The 10,844-nt window shown below is 44.2% G+C and overlaps 1 protein-coding gene across 4 annotated transcripts in view; it reads right to left on the reverse strand.

Moving 5' to 3' along the window:
- Nucleotides 1-2,306: 2,306 nt before the first annotated feature.
- The window catches only part of TMEM11 (transmembrane protein 11), a 9,075-nt gene continuing 537 nt past the window's right edge, over nt 2,307-10,844 (reverse strand). The window contains exons 2-4 of one of the 4 annotated variants that reach the window (XM_026083295.1): nt 5,550-5,833; nt 4,781-5,290; nt 2,307-3,227 (exon numbers count right to left, since the gene is read on the reverse strand). In XM_026083295.1, coding sequence (XP_025939080.1) covers nt 2,711-3,227; nt 4,781-4,896 — 633 coding nt within the window. In that variant the 5' untranslated portion in view covers nt 4,897-5,290; nt 5,550-5,833 and the 3' untranslated portion in view covers nt 2,307-2,710. The remainder of the gene's footprint in view (nt 3,228-4,780; nt 5,291-5,549; nt 5,834-10,844) is intronic. The other 3 variants (XM_026083296.1, XM_026083298.1, XM_026083297.1) reach the window with 3 other exon arrangements.

A 10,844-nucleotide genomic window follows, 5' to 3' on the forward strand; every position in this document is an offset into this window, starting at 1 on the left:
CCCTTTGAAAGCAGATTCCCCTGCCTGTGACAAGAGAGCGTGCCGCCGCCTCTCAGAATGCCTCCCTCGGAGGGCGGGTGGGCAGCGAGGTGTGCAGCGCCCTTGCAAAGCGGGCTTGCCCCAAGCCACTGTAACCCAACAGCCACCAGCGGGGGAAGGCAGTAAACGACCCCAAAGCCCGGCATACAGCAGCCATCCCACGTGAYGCACTGAAACATGCAACCGTTAAGACTTCCCTCCCCTTCGTTCTCCCATGTCAGGTTTGCATCATCACAGCACAGACTTCTCAATAGCCAGGACGTTACCAAGCGTGTTAGCTAGACTGTCACTCGCTAATGTTTCTTGGAAAACATCCCCCCCATCTCCTCTCTGCCTCCGAATGGAGTGAAAGTTGTGCTTTTAAACAGACCTACCTGTTGTGACAGCTAAGTTGCCTGTTCATCTTTCCTCCTGCAGCAAGTGCCCACAGCAGCTCACACTCATTTTTAACTCCAGAGCCCTTGATGTAAGCCATGCTCTTAGGCAGCCAACTAAGGCTAAGTCTTCCATGCCATACTGACCATTCTGGGCAATGGAAAACTTAACACAATTAAATGTCAGGACCACAGAGGTTTGGTGAAGAAAAGGAGCTATTAGTCCTAACAGTTCTTCTGCACTGATTAAATAGAAAAAATAAATAAAGAAGGCACAGAGGAATGACTCGTGTGGAGCTAAGGCAAGAATATTCTAAGGTGTTCTGCAGCAATAAAATACACATTAGCTAAGGCAGATCTGCCACTAGTTTAAATTCATCCAGAAGATAGGACTCTAGAAACGAGCAGCATCAGGGCTTGAAAAGCTCCCTCTCCAGAAGCCTCGGGCTGACTGCAGAAAGATGAAGTGGCTGCATTTCTTCCCCTCCACTCTGCCAAGGCAACAGTACGTCGTTGCTATAAATAGAGCCGCTCTGGATCCTGGCTTCTTTTAACCTTGGAGGGAGGTAACAGCCACGGTACCAGCAAAAAGGCAAGGGCTTTAAACAGGGCCATTGCCACCTAACAAAGTCTTGGTGTCACAGGAGCTCCCTCCAGCCCACGTGCCTGCGCAGATGCAGAGGTGTAGGTAAAGGTGGTAAAAGCACTTGTTCAGAATTCCTAGCAAACGCCATTTGCCCGATACGCGCACAGCTGGGATGTACGTGCTGCTAATACAAAAGCTTCATCAGCAGAAAAACACAAGTTGCAGCCTCCAGCCGGAGAACCCTGCTGCCATCAGGAGGGGAGAGGGAGCTCTCACTGCCTGCTGTTGCAGTTTGAGAAAGATAAAGATGGAACTGAATTTGGTTTCTGACCTCATGAGACTCCCTTCCGAGGTCAGTGCTTCAGCTGCGGAGGTCAGATTGCAACTACCATTTAAGCAAGTAGTATACCTGTACGCAGGCAGTTTGTATTACAGGCTTTTGCTCTTGTATTCAGATCAGACACTTGAAGCTGTGCCAAACCACCCTTCTAAACGCACACCACACCTATTTTCCATCTGGTATAAAGAGATTAGAGCAACCCGCAAAAACTAACTGGCAGATCTTGCAAAACAATAAATGGTTTCTCTTCAAAGAACAAGATTTTGACAATTTTAGCTAAAAGGTGAATTCCTGCACAAGACTGAATTGTAAAGTTTCAGATTATAACAGCGCTACAAGACACAATCATGCAGACACTGGACGCCTCCTGCAGCAGTAGCAGGCAGCTCCAGAAGTCAGCCTTCCAAGCGAGACCCAGGAATTGCAGAGCCAGGGCACAGCCGTCCAAGCGCCAGCTCCAGCAGCAAAGCACAAAGGTAAGCTGGACTCTTGCCTCCGAGTCCTGCTGCACATGCTACAGCACATCTCGGTGGAGCACTCCTACAATAACTGAGCAGAATGTGTTTGACCGTAGTTGGAAACAATGTTATTTCCATTGTGCAAAGAAGTAACAGTTGGAGGCAGCGGGACAGCACAGGATTTGGACACCTTTAGCCCCAAGGATCAATGCTGAAGAAATTACTGAAAGATGCAAACAGTGGTGTAACCACTATTCCCTCTTCCAAAGAGGCAGCCAGTCAAGCAAGAGGAAAAGCACTGCTCTGCAGCTGTCCCTTCAACAGATAGCTGCGAAGTAACATGGGCACTGCTGCCACGTGCAGTGGACAAGAGGAGCAGCAGGTCCGTGTGTGSACGTGCAAGTATATAACTATAAGCACTCAGGTTCTCATAGCAGAGACCAGCACCTCCRTCCCCTGGAAACACACTATAAAAAGGAACTGTGTTAACAGTAAAGAAAATGCAAAAGTATTTGAAATTCTCATCCTTTAATGGTCAATGATAACTTCTGGCTGGTTCTGTGTAATACAATTAAACAATATACTTAAATGTTTCCAAAAAAAAGAAAAAAAAAAGCTCTCATCCCTCCCCCCTTTCTTTATATAGCTTSCTTTCTTCCACTGACATTCCACTGCTGGATTAGACTCCCATGGCCTAACATACAGCTCTCTCAAGTCACCGCACATCCACGTTTTAAGTGTAATGAAGAACTGAAAAACCTTGGTGCACCTGTGATGTGTTATTTTAAAAATAACAGCTCTATTAAACCAACTCCTTCCCAGTCTCCACTGCTTCTCAAAGAGGAAAAACAAAATGTTACTGTGGGAGTCTTAATACACTTGTCTTTGTGGGTTTCTCTCTTCCCCGCTGAAGTCATACAGCGTAGAGTTCATAGATCTTCTTTACACAGTACACCAGGGCAGCGAGTGCTATCGTGTTATGCAGTCTCTTTCTGTGCAGGTCGTCCTTCCTCACCAGCACCACTGGAGTGGAGGAGGTGAGCGTATGCAGGGGCAGGCGGGAAAGTTTATAGGCATCATACTCTACTTGGTACTTGCAGCAAGGATCAAACTGCCAGGAGATACCATAAAGGGTGCAGCAAGCCATGCTCAGCACGCCAGCAGGCAGCGAGATGTAGTGGGAATAATCTACTGGAAGTGCCAAGGGGGTGAAGAGACAGGTGGTGCCCGCTAACACAGCCGTCTTGTGCAGGCAGTTCCCGACAGTGATCCAGCGGGCYGTCTCATCCCCAATGCGAGTGGGCTCTATCACTATGTATTTGTACTGTGCTTCCAGGGCCTGCTCCAGCTCATACTCAAACTGGTCCTGAGCATTCTCTCCGTTGTAGATCTCATGCACGATGTAACAGTCCGTGGAGGACAAGGTGACCCTGTTAACAGGAAACACAGGATTAAAACTACAGAGTTTAAGGACAGACTTTCCATCAACCCAGTTATAAGAGCATGAAGGAAAAGCGACTGAAGTCAGGGCAGTCCCTCAAGGTCACTCAGCCTCTGTTTAACAACAAGCAGCTTTTACAAGTCCAGATTCATGCCACATCAGCCAATTATGTTTTTTATGTAAGAAGAGTTATCCTAAAATGAGGCAACTTATCTTTTGTTAAATTTTCCTAGCTTGGAGGAACTAAGAACATTGAGAAAACAGGATCTTGGGATCAGTTCAGTTCTCCCAAAACAGTCCCTCACGCTGATACCCAAGCAGCTGCTCTAGAGATGTTGTAACATCACACCTCGGTGACCACACTGGATGAATGAATGAACCACAGAGACTCAAGGAGTTTTAATAAAAAATAAGACTAACAGCTCATTCATTGAGAGGGCAAGTTGCATTGGACCTTTGAGAGAAAGCACCTTCAACCGCRTTCACTTTCTCTCCACAATAACCACCTCCTTGCCCTCTATGCAGCTTGCTATCTAGTCTTCCATGTTAAACCCAACCTACGGGGATGGCAGAGAAACATTGCTGGAAGAGAAGATGAAAAAGGTAGCAGAGCACTCAGAATTTGTTACAGAACGGTTCGTTCCCTCTGCTGAAGTAGGGGGCAGCAAGCAAGAAAGCTTTTAACCAAAATAGGTTTTGGCAAGGAAGAAAGAGATGTTTGCTCTCCGCTGGAGCAGGCTCCCTGCTGACAGGCAATTCACAACAGACTTGTACATCCCCCATTTGAGTATCAGCTTTCAGCTACCTAAAATCACATCAGTTTCCAGCTTCCCTCCACCCTCTTCACACACAGCAAGCATCACCTTGTCGTAGCAGGCTGTTACAGCTAGCTATAGCTAGAAAAAAGGATTATGACTGTTTACCTGCACTGAAGAAGGGTAAAAACTATCCATTAGAACACAGCAAAATACCCCCCTCTAAACAGAAGAAATTTGTATTTCTGACATACTTGTGCTTAACCAGAGCAAAAACTAAACACGTGGCTTCCCAAGGATAAAAATATCTGGCAGATTCCTCTAGCAAGAGGAGAGCAAACTGCAGGCATATTTGACCTAATCGCAGCAGACAAAACAACCTCATCCCAACAGCATTTAGACCCTCCTGATATTGGGAAGCAAGAGACTGCTAAAATGAAGAATGAAACGAGTGCTTTTTGCTCCATCAGTACAGTGGTACTTGTGTGCACGCACTGGAAAATAAGGCAGAGAAAACACCCATTCATGAGCTGCCGCGTTACCAGACGTTACCCTTAATGTRCAGCTTCGCTCACACTGTAAAGGGTATCATGCAGTGGCCATCTGTAATCAAGAATATTGTTAAATTACAAGTTGGTGCCAGAAGTAGCTGCTTTTGTGAATAGGGGCAAACATATCAAACAGCAGGAGCTAAGATGCACCAATCTCTCTCAAAGCAGAATAATAAGCAGTTTCTATAAAACTCTGGCTGGTATCTATACAAACCTACAAGGAAAACTCCACTTACAAGCTAGTTATTGGGTTCTCAGCAGTACATTTCCCTTTGGCCTGTTCACAAGTAGAATGGGAAATAAAAATCCACCTGAACGCCGTGTATGCCGGGGGCTGGTTTAAGGCCGTCATCTTGTCAAACGTTGTTAGGAAAATTGAGCAAAACTCTTCACCTTGATTTTTAAGGCAACCTTTCCAACTGAAGGACGGATCCTGTACATGATTAACTCCTTCAGCACAGGATGCTATGGGCTCTGGTGTTCAGTAGTGAATTGGCAAATATTTAAAGGAAAATTTGAAAGGACAGCGCTTGCATAAAAATTTAATACAGTACTTTATTCTTTTTTTAAACACAACTAAGTGTTACACACAGAATTAGTTAATCAGATGTTGCAGTAGTATGTTAAGGAGACAGCTGGTAGCGGTTTCTGCCAGGGATTTTTTTCTTGACCAGACCAAATGCAGCCTCAGCCAAATCAAGAATTCCAGTTTCATTTCGGAAGACATGCTGAGACCTAAGGTAGCTCTGTAAAACAACACCAATGACTACGTGAAACCACTTACTAAGTCATAATGACTTCAGTGAAAAACTATTGCTGAAAGGCATTTTCAGTACTGGGTCAGCTTCCAGCTTAACACAACTCTCCAGTTAAAATTATTATTTCCTTTAAAGTAGTATTTTTCAGGCTGAGAGAAGAAGTCAACAGCGTTTAGTTTTCTGTAACACCTAGGGCCCCGCAGTGTGGGTCTGAGAAACAGAGAATTAGAAACCAAATTCAACTTACATAAGCCTCAGCTGAGTTCTTGGTTAGGAGCAGCATGACAGCCTGGTCACCCTAGGATCTCTCTACAGTCCGTGGGAAAATAAGGAGGGAATGAACCCATTTCTCCCTCTCTGCAGAAGAGCCTTGGGAGCCGGGCGTCTCGCTCTAGGAACTTAAGTGAGGTAACTACATTACATGGGATGTCTGCAGACATTGGCCAGAGACACTACTGTCCATCTCTCCTGGAGTCTTGGGCRCTGCCAGGCTCTGGGGCTTCATAAAAATGAAATCGAAGCACAATCCTTCTGAGCCAAAACAAGCATAACGAAAAATATTTTTCATTTAAAAATCACTGTGAACTAAATGCACAAAAGCTTCTTCCCTGGTAGAGCCTAGCCCCCAAAGCGTGCTGTTTCTTCAAACTAAGTCCCTTATTAGGGAACTAAATCTCTGTCACAGTGCTCGAGTTGCAGCTGGCAAAATGGACAGTCCCCAAAACAAAGGACAAGGAATGAAGAATTAGCTGCTCAAACAATAGGACACATGAAGAGCCAGTAACGCAAGCAGGACTGACATGAGAGAAAGCCTCTGCTCTGCCACAGAGGAAGCAGAGTTCATCGTATATCATTTCCATCCAAGAAGTGGCTGCTCCTGGAGGAAGGGCAGCTGAAAGCAGAGTTGTTTTAAGAAGACGCAGAAGGAGATGCAGCTGAGATGCACAGGCTGAAAACAGGCTTCAGAAGGTTTTAGACCATCTCGGGATGCAGAGTAGGATTGAGGGCTTCAACTATGAAAACCCACAGACACAATCTCTCCTGACACAGCCTTTCAATTGAACAAGTTACACATGAACAAATCCAATCAAAGCAACTGGATTTGCTCTAACCCTGCAGGCTACGGAGTTTGCCTTTTGGAATTGTCGTCCCCCCCCCCACACCCTTCCCAGCAGTGACAACTAAAAAAGCAGAACTATGCAAATCAATTCCAAGCTGGCATCCATCAGTTGTGAAGTACTGCTAATTTTACATAAACTCCATTTCACTTAAAAGCACAGTAAATAATCTATGTCAGAGAGAACCTAGTTCCAGAAGTCATAAAATACCGCCACATGTTCAGAAGTCCAGAGTGCCATTTACTAGACAGACCAGAACCTACAAAAAGCAGGCATTAACACTATTCAGTCAAATGGTTTTCCAAGACCCACCCCCTGCCTCCACAAGAAGAGGGCTATGTTAATTCTCCCACCCACCCCGAAAAAAACCACCCACAAAAAAAGTTGTACAGCTGTCCTGCAAGAACGGTTCTGGAGCTTCCATCCAAATAGTTTATCCTACTGCAGCTTCATGCGTCCCATTCTTGAGAACTTTTTGAATGCCTCATTCCTGGTGCCAGCTGCATACATATGTGGTGAAACGTGGTAGTACTCTGAACTATTTTTATATAAGCTTATATAAAAAAATCAAGACAAAATTCATTTAAAAATCACTAATGTAAAATTTTGKTAATGCCAAGTTTAGAAATAAGGAATCAGTTGTTAACAGAGCTACTACCAGCAGAAGGGACAGAAGYGTCTGTCCCAGCCATAGGGCAAGTTTCAAATTACATTTGGAATATCTTCCTAACATGGGAATATCAGGGAGCACCAGGAGAAGGATACTGCAGCTGGCTGAACAATGGAAACTTCAGCAGTTTCCCCAGTTACAAGCCTCAAAGCAGCTCCGTTTCTCTGCCTCCAACTTGGAGGGAGTCTTCCAGCTGCCTCTTGAAAACACCAGCCTGGCTGGTTAAGTACAAGTTTCAACTGGACAGTCTTTATGGATGAAGAAATACCCTTCTGAGGAGGGACAATAAGAGGCGCAATGCCACTCAATGGGAAGAGACCGTAAGTTTTGCCAGGTGCCAACTGACAAAGGGAGAAACAAAGGAGCAGACTGCTGAAAACAGGGCATATGACAACATCCTGGAATAAATCCCAGCATCTTCCCAGCACTGTCCACTTGGAAGGGACAACGACTGAGCCTCACGAGTGTGTTGCCTTTGGCCTAATGGTGTTCCTCAATCTGCCAGGTGTACTTTCAGCTAGGATTTCAAGTCCTCCAACTATCTGAATTCTGCAAAATGCCCAGAATCACAATTAGAAACAATCTCAACCTGCTTAGAGGCATCAAGCACCGGTACAGTTCTGAGCAAAAAAGGGTTTTTTAAACCACTCGCTTAACACGTAGGTCTTTAAAAAAGATGTCCCTGGACAACAGTAATGCTCACAGCACCAAACAGACATTCAGCTGAACTATAAATGAAGACAGATCTGTTTGATTTGTACTTAAGAAGGAAGGAAGGAAGGAAGGAAGGAGAGCTTTGCAGTAGTGTGACAGATAATGCCTGTGACTCCAGAAGTCCATCACATGCAGCGCACACACATAAAATCTAGTTTAGCAGTACAACTAGGGACTCGAGGCTGGTTGTGTGAATGATTCCAGAAGAGGCACGTTACAGATGGTCAAAGCACACAGTGTCTGGAGTCGTTATTAGCATCTCAGCTAAGCCTGAATAAGTCAAGAAAGACTGTTACAGTGTTTGAATTCATCTTGCCCAGACTAAGCTTCCCTCCCCCACATAAATCCTCCTCAAAATTTCATTTGATTTCATCATGAAAAATGAGTTGTGGTCTGGCTTTAATTTCCAGTGGAAACACTCCCTCTCAAAGTCTTATTCGACAAGAATCTATTTTTCTACTCAGGAGACCTCCATGATATGGTGCACAGGAAGTGCTACAGACCCAAGCTAAAATATGTTTCTCTATCAAACCTCTCCATTCTCTGCTAGTCTCAGGCCATTGGCCACTACTATCAAGCCTATGGCTTTCAGAAGGCCATTCTCAAAAGTCTGCCAATGCACGCATTAAAGTAGAGGGGAAAAAAGTGAAAAAAAGCACAGCAATAAAGCAAGATTTCCAATCAAAAGGTGCACCTTAAATACAAGTGGGAAGAAGAACTGGAGAACATAGGTGAGATCTTCAAACAGCCTTGGCAAATGAAGACAACACCTACTAAGGGAAACATTACCAGGCCATAACAAAAAACACCAGCCACCTGAGCAAAGCAAAGTGTCAATTTTAAGTCAACTAATGATTAGCCAGGCTAATGGAAACAGGTCAATCATTGCTCTAAGCAAACAGATTGCCAGAAATCTGAGCAGTACAGGTAGTGAGAGATCTTTAAGGGTGCAAAGAAGCCCATGTAAGTTAGCAGTGAGGACATTAAAGCTATTCTTTCTGTAGTTTGTTAGAACATCTCCCCAGGGAACAAGTGGCATTCTGTTTTGTGTTCTGGCGGTCATTGTGCTGAATTTTATACACGAACTCCAAGTACAATTCAGTGTCTGTTCTGTATAAAAAGTTGTTTTGGTCTCCAGACTAACAATTCCCTTTAGACAGTCTCCATTAAAGAGTCTATCCAGAATGAAGAAAAAACAAGTATTTAGTGGGTTCTTTTCAGTGTTTTGGGCTGTTCACTTTAACCTTATTATTTCACCACTAGAGAGCAAATTGCAGTTCACAGTCAATATACTTTGAAATTAATATCTTTACATTTATTTCTAGTCAGAAAAGTACTTTTCAACAAATTACAACCAATTACAGAATCTCTTTTAACAATAGTCATCTACAAAAGGATGCAGTCTCCACAGATATAGTTGCCTTTTTTTTTTAAAGGAATATAGTTGCCTTTTTTTTTTTTTTAAATGAAAGCTGGTCTAGTTTAATAGCAGACAGTATTTTATTCACGACCAAGTCCCCTGACGCTACCTCCCAACACAGATGCCTTTCAGACTAGCTGGCTGACAAATACAAAAATACCTTGAAGCAGCTCATTTATGAGAAAGCTGGATTAGTATATTCAGTTTGAAGGAATGTGTCTTTGGACAAGAATCCTGTTCAGCGCAAGAAAACTGTACTTGCTATATAAAAAGCRTATGTCATCATTTGATGACATCAGCTCTGTCAGCCTTGCCTTTTACACAACTTGCATTGCCAGCAGCCAAACAAGATGGGTAGGTATGATTTAGAATTAGCCACTGATTGAGAAAAGACAGAGGCCCAGTCATGTCCATCTCCAGCTTTGCAATTGCAAGGAATGAGTACTGCCTGAGTGATATCACCTGACACTCATTACAAGTATGATCTCGTGCTAGGTTTGTATGGCACGACACCTAACAGAACAAGCATCTTCTGATAGGGATCGTGAGGCACTGGTCAGTGGTGCATCATAGTCACAGATCAGCTATTGTCTTGCTGTGTCACGTCTCTCCTTACTTACGTACTGCTACATACTTCTCATTGTAAAAGGAAAGCTGAAGGTCAGTGAAGTAGGTAACTCATGTTTATGAATAAGTATTTTTTGATCATAAGACGAAGAAGAAACATACTTAAGAAATACTTTAAATTACAGTTAGATTATTGTATAGTTAGCAGACTAAGTTACACAGCAAGAACTCATTTTAAAATCTGCATGAATTTTCATCCTGGCAGGATAATTTGCACTGACGTTATTAAGTACACTTTTTCGTATTTTTTTCTTCACTCCCATTGGGAGGAAAGGTCTGCCACATGAAAGCTCTTCATGTGTTTAGTTCTGGGGCAGGTGCCAGCACTGGGTGCAGACAGTTTTACCACTCTGCCACTGAGCTCCSTGGTATTCTTAGTTGTTTATACAAACTACACTGATGCAGTAATTCCATCAGCTCTTCCAATTCAATTACTTCTCAGTTCCCTGAACACAGACAGCATTCCTGCATTTTGCATTGGCACCAGGATTTTAAGCGCTACTTGCAACTCTCCTTGGCTTCATAGATTCAGCACCGTCAAAGAAATGATACTCTTTATATACAGCAAGGGAGCAAAATGAAGCAGAAACCACAACAAGAAGTAACAGGGAAATCACAGTCGTTAGGTAAAGCAGCAGAACAAAAGGAAACTTCTGTTCTCCATAAAAATGCAGCTGCTTTCAGAAGCTTCTGGTTGCATTAGCTGGCCCCAGGGCAAAACAGGGAAAACGCCAGCGTAAGGAAATAACAGGATTTAACTACAGATTTTAAGCAGGCAGAGAACTGTGCGTACAGATTTTAAAGCAACTCAAGATTTCTCTCCCTCTCTTTTTCCTGCCTTTGAAAGTTAGGAGTCCCCAAGTTGCACAGCCGCTCCGCAGGCAGCTCCGGCGCGTCCCAGCTGCTCCTGCGCCCTGGCAGAGGGCGAGGGAGAGCCGCTGCCCGAAAGGCGCCTCGGGGAGCCCCGCGCGGAGCGGAGCGGCGCGGCCGGAG

The sequence above is a fragment of the Apteryx rowi genome, unplaced genomic scaffold (assembly GCF_003343035.1).
Source record: "Apteryx rowi isolate R43461 unplaced genomic scaffold, aptRow1 scaffold_6, whole genome shotgun sequence".
Classification (NCBI taxonomy): Eukaryota; Metazoa; Chordata; class Aves; order Apterygiformes; family Apterygidae; genus Apteryx; species Apteryx rowi.